General features: G+C 53.2%; 1 protein-coding gene across 7 annotated transcripts in view; it reads left to right on the top strand.

Moving 5' to 3' along the window:
* The window catches only part of ADORA1 (adenosine A1 receptor), a 79,535-nt gene that overhangs the window by 32,777 nt on the left and 32,555 nt on the right, over positions 1-14,203 (top strand). For 4 of the 7 annotated variants that reach the window (XM_063114245.1, XM_063114243.1, XM_063114246.1 and 1 more), the window contains 3 exons: positions 9,974-10,071; positions 10,310-10,558; positions 10,912-11,309. The exons of 1 other annotated variant lie outside the window; for it this stretch is intronic. In XM_063114245.1, the coding sequence (XP_062970315.1) occupies positions 10,969-11,309 (341 nt within the window). In that variant the 5' untranslated portion in view covers positions 9,974-10,071; positions 10,310-10,558; positions 10,912-10,968. Of the gene's footprint in view, positions 1-9,802; positions 10,072-10,309; positions 10,559-10,911; positions 11,310-14,203 lie in introns of those variants that run through there. 2 more of the 7 variants (XM_063114248.1, XM_063114244.1) reach the window with 2 other exon arrangements.

Here is a 14,203-nt window from a genome sequence, read left to right as displayed (position 1 = left end):
GCTTTCTCCTCACTTCACTTTTTCTTTTCTTTTTTTTGTATCTCCTTCCACCCTCTTGGCTGCAGCTCTCTTTCCTACAGCAGGAATTTGCCTCTAGGTGGATACAGAAATTATCTTAGAGGAACCTAGGATTTTGGAAAAAAATTATTAAAATTTTGTAATAAGATGTTCCTAAGGACACTTTTGCTATTTTTGTACCCTTAAAACAGTGTAAAAAGGATAAATGTTTCTGTTCACATGGGGTAGGAACACAGGATCAGGCAGGACCAGGCTGGAGAAGGCTCAAACCTGTGACAGTGACACATTGTTTGTAATGGGAGAAAATGAGAAACGATTTAAATGTCTGTAACTAGGGAGATGGCTACATAAACCAGGATGTGTCTATGCTAGGAAAATTATGTAGCATTTAAAGAGCTTGTACACCTGTATGTACCAATTAGACAGATAAGACTTTGTTTAGAGAACTTAAGTTGCATAATATTTGTACTGCAAATAACAACAAAACCAACAAAACCCAACAAACCCCAACAAAACCCAAACACAAGATAACACTATATATTTTCTATGGATATATGCACATATTTGCATAATATATATTACATATTATAATTATATCATACTCTTATATACATACTTACATTATACTCACATATATAAAATATATACAGGCTTACGTGTGCATGTACAGTTGACCTGTCAACAACAGAGTTTTAACTGTGTGGGTTCACTTACAACACAGATGTTTTATAACCTACTACGGATCAAAAATACAGTATTCTTCAGTTGTTGAACCCATGTATACAGAGAGCTAACTTTTCATATATGTAGGTATATATACACACTTATATTGTGCAAATATAGAGAAAAATGCCTGGAAATATACATACTAAACTGGTGACAATGGTTACCTCTGTGTTTAGGGGAAAGGGTCTGAGTTTGGGGAACTGATCAAAGGGAGTTTGAACCTGAACTGCAATGGTTTCACTTTTTTTTTTATCAAGGAAAGTGTATTCACATATTACTTGCATAATAAGGAATTAGTTGAAAATTGCTGTCACTGTTGTGTCTTTCTGTTTACCATTGTACACTGACCAGCCCCTCATCTATTGGGCTAATCAGGAATAAATGAAATGTAATAAGAGAATGCTATTAAATATGCAAATGTCCTCTTGGGAAGAATGGGCTTTTTGTTTTGTTCATGCTGAAATATAGGGTGTTTGGGACAGTGCTGGGGTGGGCCAGGACAGGGGAAAACAAGGCCTGCTTTTGCCGGAGATGAGGCCCCCCCCATATCAGACCCTGCCTCTCAGCCAGTCCTTCCCACCTGCTCCTGGCAGGTGGAAGTTGGGGGTTTTGAAGTGTAGTCTCCTGCACTGAGTCCTGGATGGAGGACAACAGATGGGGCCACACAGCCCTGCTGCTCAGACCAAGGGGAACAGGTGGAGGCTCTGGGGTCAGAGTGTGAATGCTGGCGATTCATGAGTAGTGCAGGCAGGCAGAGTGCCCAGCTCAGGGACCAGGACAGCTGGGCAGCACGTGGGTGGGACAGGGAGCAGGGGGATGGATGGGCCCAGCCATGGGGGAGGAGGCACTAGAGGGCAGAGGACAAGGGAGGGAAAGAGGGGGAACTCCCCCCAACCGCATGCTGGGCAGAAGTGAGGTCAGAGGTCTCAGGCTGACTTGCAAGGCTTAGGAAGCTGCAGGGTGAGTGGACATAAAGACAGAGAAGCATGCCCCTTTTCTGTCCCTTCACCCTCCTCCCCCATCCCCAGCTGTCCCCTACCTAGCCCTAAACCCGAGGCATTTGGGCCATTCCAGCAGCTGTGCCAGTCCTTTGGCTGGGTCAGGGCATGGGCAGGGAGGGAAGCAGCTGCCACCCCTCCTCTTGCAGATGGGGTAGGAGCTCAAGGAGGTGACCAGGTTGGGGAAGTCTCAAGCCTGTGACAGGGACAATCCATACTTTTCTGTCCAGAACTCCTATCTGCCTACTGTATCTCTCAACCCATTTCTCTTTAATTAAGTGTTAGAGTAGGAAAGGTAAAAGAACTATGAAAATAGTAATGATTATTACTAACATTTACCAAACACCATGTGCAAGGTACAGTGCTATTGATTTTATAATATATCACTGAATCTAACAAACAGCCCATTCGGAGAGTATTATAATTTGTATTTTACATATAAGAAAATGAGGCTTCTTGGTTAAGTAATGTGCTCAAAGTCACACATTAAAAGAGAAGTGAGATTTGATGCCAACTTTGGCACTAGAGCCCAAACTCAAAACCCTTGAGGAGGACTTAATTAATAAAGCGTTCTATGCCCAGCCTACAGCTAGCAGTCCCCTTTTCCAGAAGTAGCAGAGGTGGATGGGTCTAAGTTAGCTTTTCTCCCTGTCAAAATTGAGAGCAACTAGCTGAGGTGCGGTGGAAAGTAAAGGAAGCTGGAAAATCCTTTCCCCTCGAGATTTCTCTAAATACGAGCAATCCCATCCCTTCGGGCTGGATTAGGGGATTGCGCCTGGAAACAAGAGAAGAGACAGTGCTGTGGGAACAAAGCACTTTGGGTGTCAGAATATTCCCTCTGGGCGGGCAGGTTTGCTGAGCCTTCAGCACTGCAGGGGAGTGCAGGGGAGCCTCGGGAAGGTGAGGACCCCATTGCACCGCCGGCTGAAGCGTCTCACCTGCGGCCCTGCGCAGTGCTCCGCCAGGCGCTCCAACCCTGAACCCACACATGGCTTCTCCCCGCTACACGGGGACCCGTCACCGAGCGGGGCGGGGCAGGAGGTGCGAGTGGGGTCTGCCCTGCCCAGCTCCGCGCCCCACGTCCAGGCTTCCGTCCGGCCAGCAGGGGGACCCCGAACCTCAGACAACGGCCCTGAGCTGGGCGTCTCCTTCTGGCTCTAGATCGGGCTGCTCCCTCCCTGGGCCTCAGTCTCCTCCTCTGCGAAATGGGAAAGTAGTTACACTTACTACACCAGCACCGCTGTGACAGTTGAATGAGTTCTAAACAGTCAAGCGTTGTTAGACTTTCTTCTTCTTCTTGTACTCTTGTGGTATATTATTCTGAACATTCAGCACTCAGTACGTTTCTTCATCTCTATGCACCAGGAGCTGTTTTAAGCCCCAGATGAAGTCCGTCTAACTCTTGGGCCAGGGATAGTGGATGAACTAGAAAAGTCCAGTAGCTGCAGGGCTCCCCTGTGTCTCCACCGCACCTGCCCAGCCAGATGAGTGAGTGGCTTTCAGGTAAAGGGTGGACACATTTAGTAAGCTGCTGTTATCCCTCTGGCCTGGAATTTAGGATGTTTGGGGGGGGCCCAAGTGGAGGCAGAGAGCCCAGGCCACCCACCACCTCTCTGCCCTGACCTCGGGAAAGTGAACTCCGTGCAAATTCCTTTCACACGCCCAGTGCTCCCTGGTGACAGGGCCTTTGGGTGCAGGGTGGAGGGGTGAGGCAGATCCGAAGGGTGTAACTCTAAAAGAGTTCTGCTTAAGATCAGGGAATTAGGGCCAGGATAACACTGGAGCTGAGGGAATGAGAGGACTCCTCAGTGTGATGGGTGGATGCCAAGCCCGGTTTCCATCCTGCTGGGAGGGGCTTCAGTGGAGGGATCACTGTGAAAACGTGTGCACGGTGGGCTCTCCGACAGACCCCGGGGGTCCCAAGGTGCTGGCTGAGGAGAGGCGCCATTCCGTCCCAGTTAGCGTTCTCCGGAGCAGAGTGAAAACTTGCTCCTGCCAAGGAGCCTCTGGTGTAAGTCCTTGCACCCTGAGACACGGTCCACACAGCACCCAGTTACAGCTTTGGAGGGACGTGGTGATTGTTCACGTTGATTATGTTGCTTTTCGGTTCCTCCTGTTTCGTTTCCTCTGGTGGACTGCAGACTCTCAGAGGGGATCCTCGTGATGTGCTGGGAAGAACTTTGGACCGGGCGTGGGAAGGCCCGAGCTCACACTCCAGCTCTAGTACTCGGTGGCTTCAGATCTTCCTCTGAGCCTCGGTGTTTTAATCTGTTCGAGGGGGATTAGAACAGCTTCCCAACTGGCAGTGTGATGATGCAGGAAGTAGATGTAAGAGAGGGCCAGGCACACGTTCTACCTTCCCTTCTGTCTGTATCTACCCAAGAAAAACGAAAATATATGTTCAAACAAAAACAGGTACATGAATGTTCATAGCAGCATTATTCATAATAGCCTGAAAGTGGAAACGACCCAAACGTCCATCAACTGAAGAATGGATAAACAAAATGTGGTATGTCCACAGGATGGAAGAGTATTCACCCACAAAAAGAAACGAAGTGCTGACACGTGCTACAACTCAGATGAACCTTGAAAACATTACGTGAAGCGAGAGAAGCCATTGCAAAGGACCATAAAGTTGAGACATATGGAGACGTAAAGTAGATTAGTGGTTGCCAAGAGCTGGGGCAGATGTGGTGGGGCAGGGCCAGTGAGTGCTAATGGGAGCAAGGTTGTTTTGGGGGAGACGTGGTGAAATGTTCTAAAATTAAATTATGGTGACAGTTGCACACTTCCATAAATATACTCAAAACCATTGAATAATGCACTTTAAATAGGTGAACTCTATGATATGTAAATTATATCTCAATAAAGCTCTTACAAAATTTTTTTGACTAGGTGTCCTGAATTTAATCTGGCAACTCTAATTGGACATTTGGGGTTTTTCCACTTTTAGGCTATTATGAACAATGCTGCTGTGAACTTCTGTCCTTCTTTCCTTATTTCTCCTAGTCTTGATGGCTGCCTTCTCCCTCCTGGAACATACAGAAGGCAGGGGGAGGTATTCTCTCTCTTGAGGGGCAAGGACACTGCTTGTCGGGTGGGAAGGAATAAGGAGGCATTAGGGAGTCTGATGCCAGCCAGCCTAACCTCTGACAGAAGTCACCTAATCTCCCCTGTCTCGATTTCCCCTTCTGTCCAGCGAGGGGTGGGAGAAACAGAGAATCACTTGCTCTTTCACTCTCAGAGGTGGTGTTTGAGGTGTCCAGGAAGGTGCGGTAGTATGTGCTGGCTGGGATGGGGTGGGCTGCCCAGGGCTGTCTGAGATCTTATGAGTCCACCACGTGGTGGAGCCACATTTGGGGGATGGCAGATGGATTGCCCAGAGGCACCTGTTTGGCTGCAGAAGGGGACAGAGAAGCCAAGAAATCCATGGCTGGTGCCTGGTGGGCTGGGGTCAGGGCAGGAGGCTGGGGGCTGGGCTGGGGGCTGCCAGATGAACAGGAGCTGATGCGGGAGAAGGCTGAGAAGGCTGATTCTTTCGCTGATACGCAATGTGGCTGGCAAACTGCAGGCCGTGTGTGGGGTGGGGGAGCGGAGGGGCCTGGGGGGAGATGGGATTGGGGCAGAAGTTCTGGAGCCTCCTCTCAGGACTCACTGGGAGTGCGCGGGGCCGGGGGAGGTGGTGAGCGTCCAGACCCCCGTGGCCAGCCGGCAGCATTAACTGCTTAGGTCCTCGGCAAGTGGAGTCTGAGGCCTGATTCATCTCTTGCGTGCCACGGCTCGCCTCCCTCAGGCTGTGAGCATGCTCACATCTCCCCATCTGAATCCAACCTCTTTTTGACCCCTCTCCTGTAGCTCACCACCCGTCTTTTGTTCTCTTTCCTCCCAAGCTCCTGACTCGTGTGCACCCACACCGCCACCTTTCCCTACCTGCCCCAGCGCTGACCCTTGAGAGGCGCTCCTACTCCCACCCTCTCCTGGGGGTTCTTTGAGGTCTCCACTCCCTTCTTGTCACCAAATCCAACCACTTCCCCCTCGGACCTTTCATGATGGCCCTCCAGCCCTGAGCCAGCCAGCACCCTTCCTCCTGCACACCTGGCAGCCTGCTCTTCCGCTCTGGCTGCTCTCCTTCCAGCCCAGCTTTTTTCCAGCTTCTCTTCTGCAACCTCTCCCTGAGTGATCTCATCTCTCCCAGGGCCTCGACTACCATCTGATGGAGATGACCCAGCTCCAGCTACGATTGCCCCCTTGGCCACTTCCAGAAGCCTGCTGGACCTCTCCCATGGGCACATCCCACCTCATCTGTCCAGGGGTGGACTTCGTATCCTCTTGCACCCCATCTCCCTTAAGTCATCAGCATTTCCCCGGGAACCCAGCCTGAAATCCAGGAGGCATCTTTCATCCTCATTCTCTGCCGGCTGCTGCGCTGGGCTGGCCAGTGAGCCCGGGAGTCCGAGGCACATCTCTTCTGTCCGTCATCTTCTCTCTTCCCACCGCTTCCTCTTATGTCTAGCTCTCTATCATCTTTGACCAAGGCTGCCGTCGCCTCCGACAGGCCTCCCTGTTTCACCCTCTCCTCCTCCTGTCCACTCTGCACAGTGTCACTGACGATCTTTCTAAAGCATCTTTCAGATCCCTCATGCCTCTGCTCAAAAATCCTCAGAGACTTCCCATTACCAGTGATATTTGCCTAGTGATTTACAACTGAAAAAGCACTTTCAAATGAATAAAACAGGTACTGTTATTATTCCTCTTTTACGGATAAGAGCACTGAAGCTCAGGGAGATGGGATGAGTTGTTGGGGTTCGCCCAGTGCTAAAGGGTGGAGTCAGGGCTGGGGCCTTCTGGCTTTAACTGGGTGCATCGCCCCCATATGACCCTGGCCTGGGAGAAGGGAGCCTAAGGAGGAAGGGAGAAGGCGGCAGAGAGACCCAGGCTGCAAATCTGAGGAGAGGGAGGGTGGTGGAAAGGGAGAGGAGAGAACTTCAAAGAAGTCACTGCACAGGCAGACGTGGCATGGTGAGGGTGCACCCCTTGGGGGAAGGGCCAGGGGCTTCCCTGCCATGCAGAAATCTTTTCCTCCCTGTCTGTCTGCCCTTGCCCAACGCTCTCCCTCCTCGCACACACAATGCCCAGAACAATGCTGAAAAAACCAGACAGGGACCCAAATATCCTCCTGCCTGCTGGAAACGGACAGAGAAAAATCCTAAAACCTCATCCACTCCTCCAGGGCCCCCTGGGGGCTGAGCCAGGCTTTGAACACCTCCACCCTCCACCTTCCTTGCTGGTGTCTCAAGAGGTGTGCAGGGATGGCTTCAGGCTCTTTGGGTGGCCCTTATTGACCTGGGGCATCTAACTCAATTTGGAGAGCTCCAGGAAGGGGAAAGTGCAGGGCTGCTGAGCCCTCCCTGCTCCCACACCCTCCTGCCCACAGTGGAGAGACTGCAGTGGGAGGGGCCAGCAGAGAAAGCCAGGACAGGGGCTCTGGAAGGAAAAAAGCAGGACTGAGAGGTAAAGGGGGAGTGGGAGTGAGGACCAGGCCCTGGGGGTCTTTATCTTGCCCCAGAGTCACATGCAAAATAGAAGCTTGTTACTGGGTACCTTTAAAAGTGCCTAAACCTGGTATCTTTGGATTTGGCACTGACAGCAGCATCACTGGCTATATGGAGCAGATTTCATAAATTTGCACTCTCCTTCTCTTTCTGTCCCATCAGCACTCCATTGGTTTGGTGCTGCCTGCTTGCCTTTTTGATCAAATACTAGTGCTGGACACACTCCATAAGTCAGCTCTTTAAGTTCTCATAAACACCCTATGAGGTGGTGTCCCTAAGCCTATTTCACAGATGAGGAAACCAAGGCTCACCTATCAGAGGTGGGGTGAAGAGTGGAGGGTCGCATGGCTGCAGAGTGCAAGCGGACCCTGGTGGGGTGGCTCATCTAGTCAGGGGGGTTCTGGACATGCTGAAAAAGCCAGAGTTGTTGGCTCAGCATAAATTCTGGAGACCTTGGCTCCACCTGCTGTAGGCTTTCCATCTGCACCCTCCCGCATTGCCCCATTGGGGGAGCCAGGACTGAGAAGGTTTCTAGGTGGAAAGACCTATCTGCTTGGTCTCTATCTCAGTCTGTCTCTCCCACCTTGGAATGGACTTACCAGCTATTGGAGCAGGAAAGTATGGTAGACATCACTTGACTGATGGGTAAACTGAGGTCAGGAGACTCCGAGGAGACAGAGTGCTTTTCCTAAAGCAGCTCTGTAGGATGGACCCTACCTTGCCAGCTCTGTTCTCAGACAGGCTGGTCTAATCCCTCACGAGGCCTGGTCTGGAAAAGGGCAGGGATAGAAAGAGGGAGAAGAGAAGGGAAGAAGGTTTGGGCTTGTTTTGCCCAGAACTGAGGAACAAACAAATTACCTACAGGTGTTATGCAAATGTATCTACCACGCGTCAACAACCCTTGTTAAGAAGAGTTGGGGTGGCAGTGTATGTGTGTTGAGGGGAGCAGGCCCAGGCGCCCTCCAGAGCTGAGGATGCTGCTGAGGGTTAGATAGGGTGACCACAATCACCCACCCCCTGCCCCAAGCTGCACCTGCCTGGGTCTTTGCAGGTTTTCCTGGCAGCCAGATGAGCAACAATTGGGAAGTTGAGCAAAAATTGAGAGAAACTCTTGAGCCAAAAAGGACTTGAGCCAAGGAAAGGGCTGAGACACAGGGGATGGCCTGAAGGCCTGCATGTTTCTGTGGCATGGGGAGTGGGCAGAACGTCAGGACATTGCTGGGCATGTTGGGGGTGGGGGTGGGGTGGGGCAGGGAAGTGGAGAGGAAGAGGGGGAAGGAGAGTTTACACTTCCTAGTTTCTCCAACTAGCCTCTAGGGAAGGACTGCACTTTTGTTGTGTGAGGCACACATTCCTTGCTCCCCCCTGAAGGCAGAAGTGGAAATTATGTTTTCTCACACTGGGCTTCCTCCTCCTCTGAGGAAGATTCAGCCACCCTTACCTCCCTCCTCCCAGCTACTCAGGTTCCAGCCCCACCCCGTCCCCACTGGGATTCAGCGCAAACCCCCAGCAGGAGCAGCTTGCCCACCCTCCTCTGGGCAGAACCCCTCTCTTGGCATCCTGAGATCTAACGAGGGGGCAGTGCCCCAGAGGCCAGGGTGTGGCTAGTGGCGCTGGGGTCCCCCAGCCAGATTCTCTGCCTTCCCCCAGCCCTTTCCCGATACCCACAAAAAGGGATTTCCCGGGGTGAGATCTGTGCAAGGAGCCCATTCTGAATAAGGGTGTGCCTGGGTGGTCATTAGTCAGTAGTAGTGAATTACCTGAACTGGAACTGGGGGGAGGCAGCCAAGAGAGGGCTCTGGACACAGCGGGGACAGCACGGTGCGGGGATTCAGGAGCCTGGGTCTCTTACTCTGGATCTGTTAGGATTTTCCCTGTGACCACTTGGAAGTCCCTTCCTTCCCTGAGTTTGCTTCTTTACCTGTCACCTGAGGGCATTGGACTCAATACCTTATGGCTTAGGTACTGTGCTGTGAAGGGGGAGAAGGAGGAAAGAAAAGGGGCATGGAGCGGGTGACACTGACAGAGATGATCTTGGGAAGCTCTGTCACTTCTCTGAGCCTCAGCATCCTCATCTGCGAAATGGAAATTGCTAGCACACTAAAAGGCAGTTCTGAAAGATGGATGAGAAAGGATCATGACTCAGGATAGAGCCTGCAACGTGTGCTGGAAGAATGCTCCTGAGAATATGCAGGGGCTGGTTTCACGGAGACGGCAGGTTTTAGGGTTGGGGGAGGGTGCCAGGGCTACCAACGGACTGCGTGGGAGGTCAGCGAGGGGGGTGTTTTGGAGCTTGGCAGGAGAGATGCTGCTCCGGGAGGTGTGGAGGGGTCGCTGGAGGCCAGGCCGGGGCTCCCGGGCAGCCCGCGTTGAGAAGGGAGAGAGTGGACGCAGGGAGGCTGCAGCCCTGTCCAGTCCCCAGGCAGGACGCGCACACCAGACTCTCCGAAAAGCTCACGTTTTCCCAGCTTTTCTCACCCAGAATCACTTCCTTTGTTTAGAGGAGGGGTGGGGAAGGAGACGGAGGGTGAAGGGAGGGGCCCGTGAGTGCCGCCGCCGCCCCCGCCCCCTCCCGGTGTGCGGAGCCCGACTGTCACTCGGCTCCCGCGCTGGGGGCGAAGAGGCGCCGGCGCCCGAGTCGAGTCCCAGCCAGCTGCCACCCCCGCCTGGACCCCACAGGCCAGCCCCGGATGCTCGAGGCATCCCCGGAGAGAGCGGCGGCGCCTGGACAGAACAGCCCAGGGGGACAGGAGTGCTGCCAGCCTCGGTGACCTTGGGTAAGTCTGTGCCTCAGTTCGCCCCGGGGGTTCCCCAATGGGGGCGCAGGAGAGGGTTGAAAGAAGAAACGGGAAGGCGCTTTGGGACAGGTGTGGGCGAGGGTCCCCGGCCGAGCTGGAGCGCGGCCGTCTCCGGTGGGTGGGCTAAGGCAGGGGTGCGCGCACGCTGCGGAGTGGGGGGCCCGGGCGCCGGCCTGGTCCTGGGCTCAGTCCCCCTCTCCCGCGTCTGCCACCCCAGTCCCAGGTGCGGTACGGGGGTGCTACCTCTTTAAAAGCCTCCGGGGCTGAGCCTCTGCCGCACCATGTGATTGCTGGAAAGGCCGGGCTGCGAGCGCTGCGGCGGGAGCCTGGAGGACGATGAGCGGCCGCCCGCCCGGTGCCCAGAGCCCAGCCTTGGCCGCCGCGGCCCGGGAGCTCTGGGTGGCACCTGGTACCGGGAACTTTGAGCACTGCCTGTGGGACCCCCTGCCGGCCAGCAGGCAGGATGGTGAGCTTCCCTCATCCTGTTCTGTGGGCAGGGGTGGGCAGAGCCAGGAATGGGGGACCCCTGATGGCTGTGTGTGTGCTGGGAGCTGCCTCACACCTGATAAAGCCAGTGGAGGAGAGAGCGCTGCTATTTTAAGTTGCCGTATGGAACCTCCGGGGGATGATAAGGGGAGGGACAAAGATTAGGCAGAGAAAGGGCCCGGGTACCGCCCCCGCCCACCGCCGGTCTGGACAGGCACTGGATGTGCCAAGCGAGGCACATCTCCAACGGGCAGTGGGAGTGCCAGGGGCTGCCTGGGCTCTGCTCCCCACCCCCCAGGCGGGCCTCCCCACCCCAGGCTTCCGTGACCACAGGTGCCTGCCTCGTGCCCCTTGGTGCCCGTCTGCTGATGTGCCCAGCCTGTGCCCGCCATGCCGCACTCCATCTCGGCCTTCCAGGCCGCCTACATTGGCATCGAGGTGCTCATCGCTCTGGTCTCTGTGCCTGGGAATGTGCTTGTCATCTGGGCGGTGAAGGTGAACCAGGCGCTGCGGGACGCCACCTTCTGCTTCATCGTGTCGCTGGCAGTGGCTGATGTGGCGGTGGGCGCTCTGGTCATCCCTCTCGCCATCCTCATCAACATTGGGCCGCAGACCTACTTCCACACCTGCCTCATGGTCGCCTGTCCTGTCCTCATCCTCACACAGAGCTCCATCCTGGCCCTGCTGGCGATCGCCGTGGACCGCTACCTCCGTGTCAAGATCCCTCTCCGGTGAGTGCACAGCAGCTGAAGGGGCTCATGGCATGGCCACCCCACGCTGGCTGGCCTGAGGGCCATCTAGGAGGAGAAAATTTAGAGCATAAGACCCCAAGTAAGCCAGGTATTTTCTGGGCCATTTTGCCCAGGTCCTTGCTCTCCTGGCTGGGCCCTTGCTCTGCAGTGCCGGGCTGAGCTGCAGTTGGAGAAGCAGGAGGGATTGGGTGGCTGGAGGAATGTGAATCTCTGGTGCCCAGGACCCCAGAGCTGAAGCTGCTGCAGCCAGGGAACCCCAGGCTGCCTGTAGGGCCTGGGGTGAAGGTGGGGGATTTGGAGGGGCCACCAAGACGGGGGTCACAGTGAATGCTGGATGGTAAGAAACTGAACCCCACCAGTCCCATAAAAGACAAAGGGGCAGAGCAGAGAGATAGGATGGGGCTGGCACACCCAAGCCAGACCCAGGTGGGCTTCTTGAAGACACTCTAGCTCTCTTGTTCTCTGGGTATCTCTGTGCCAGCCAGCTCCACCTTCGGGGCTGTCCTGCTGAACCCAGCAGTCTGATTACATCTGTCCAACTCCTGCTCATGGATCTCTGTTGAAGGCTGGAGGAGAAAGAAATGCTGGCGCCTGCTCTAAACATTCCTGTTCTATTGCAAAACCGTGTGTCTTTGCCGGTCACAGCAGAGGTGCTTGTGCTGCTTCCAGGCAGCACCGGGGTGGGTGACCTGGTGGTGGCAATCCTCAATGTAGTGTCCAGTCCACGTTGGGACTCTCTGCCTGGGTCTGCCAGGCCATAATCTCATCACCAGGCAGTGCCTGGGCCACCAAGGGCCAGTGAGGGCCTGGGCACAGTGCCAGGGACCAGCCCTGCTAGGACACTCTTGTGAGGCATGCTTGCCCCCTCTTTGAATTCTTGTCACCAGTAGATTCCTTTTCTACTGGGGAGGTCTGTCCATCTCCAGGACCTGCTGCCCCCAGTATAGCTTTCAAATCTGGGACGTAGGGCCTTTGGCCTCCCTTGGCCCCTTGCCCAGCCAGGCCTAGGCACCCACATTTTTCCCTTTGAGTTACATTTGTGTACATTTAACTTTTCAAAGCCATTTTTCATGCGCGATTTTTTTCCTGATCTCATCGTGATCCTGTAAGGGAGGAGGACCTGGAGAGGGTCTGCTGAAGCCGGCTGGTAATAGAGCCTAGATTCAGTGGTCCGCCTTGCTTCCTGACTTCCCCATGCCCAGCACCTCCTTGCCCAGCTTTTTGCCGTCTACCTCCTTCACAGGTTTCCCAGAGAAGGTGGGGTGAATACGGTTGCTCAGGGTGTCGGGCACGCAGCCCAGAAGCCCCTTAAGCTCAGCCGCTGAGGGGCCTTCATGCTGCCATTAGACCCAGGTCATTGCCGGGCTGTACACATGAAGCTGTCTCAGCCCATGAGAAGGGCTCCACCTCTGAGTCCGATCACTATGACAAAGTGTTGCCACATTAGGAAGTTCACGCAGACGTGCAGATGTAGGAAGGCTCCTTGAGAAATTCTGTCTGCTGAGTGGGTGCCAAGGAGAGCCGAAGGCACTGTTCTGATGTGGCAGAGGTCACGGACCACAGAATGTGCCCTACTTGCCCAGGGGGGTGGGGATGGCTGTGCTGGTCAGAACTGCTGGCTTATTCCTCCAGGAGGCAGCTGCTGTTGCTTCAAGACTGGGGGGTCTTGAGGAGCTGTCTTCTGAGGGCCGAGGTAGGGGCATGGGTTCGAATCCTTGCTATAATGTCTAGCTGTGTAGCCTTGGGAAAGTCACTTACTTAACCTCTTGAAGCTTTCGTTTCCTCATCTATAAAAAGAGACTTTCATAATAGTACCTACTTCCTAGGGTTACTGGAAGAATATAGTGAACTCATCCATAGAAAGCACTTAGTATTATGCCTGATATGTTATATGCAAGCTATGAATGGTAGGTTTATGGTTACAGTTTTATTATCATTATTTTTTTAATTAAAAAAAATTTTAGGGCTAGTCAAGCGAAACAGTGGGAGAGGAGAAGGAACAAAGAAATCTGTAACTGGCTGTGATCAATTAGTTGTAAACATCACTGCACTTGGACCAGCCTTATTATCATTATTAACATATGGCTCAAAGTAGGGCTGGATAGGCAAGCCCTGCCTCCTCTGCCCCCACACTCATGCTTATACGGCAGCACACACACGTGCAGACACATGTACACTCACACACACACATTTCCAAGGAGGTTTCTGTATTAGTCCATTTCTGTTGCTTATAGCAAAATACCTGGAACTGGGTAATTGATAAGAAAATGAAATTTATTGGTTACAGTTTCAAAGGCTGAAAAGTTCAAAGTCCAGGGAACACATCTGGTGAGGCTTTTCTTTGGTGGTGGCTTTATAGCGCTGCAGGTGTCTCACATGGCAGAAAATACTGCAGCAGAAAGAGAGACCCTCATATGCTCTCCTTTTAAAATCCTCAGAGCCACACCCATGACCACCCTTATTAATCCATTTACTATCACTACTGCACGGTCCTACAATCTAATCATCTTTTCAAGGCCCCACCTTTCAATTACCATAATAGGATTTCCCACTCTCTTAACACTTTCACAGTGGGGACCAATCGAGCTTCCAATGCATTAAATTTTGGGGGTGCACATTCAATCCATAATAGTGTCAAAGTACTAATAAGTTACATCAATACATGTTTCTTCTCCCCTGTGGATTGATGGTGCCTCAAGGGCAGTGACCACATCTTGTCTGTTTCTGTAAATTCTCCAGAATGCCCTGCTCAGTGTCTGGTCCATAGCAGACACTCAGTAAAAGTTGACTGAATTGGCTGGATTTCCAGAGAACACACGGTGGATCCTCAAGCAGGCCTCCCAGATGTCTAACCTCTAACCTTCTTGCTGTGG

Source organism: Cynocephalus volans, chromosome 11 (assembly GCF_027409185.1).
Source record: "Cynocephalus volans isolate mCynVol1 chromosome 11, mCynVol1.pri, whole genome shotgun sequence".
NCBI lineage: Eukaryota > Metazoa > Chordata > Mammalia > Dermoptera > Cynocephalidae > Cynocephalus > Cynocephalus volans.
The sequence above is the reverse complement of the archived record's forward strand: the minus strand, read 5'-3'. Positions and strand labels throughout refer to the sequence as shown.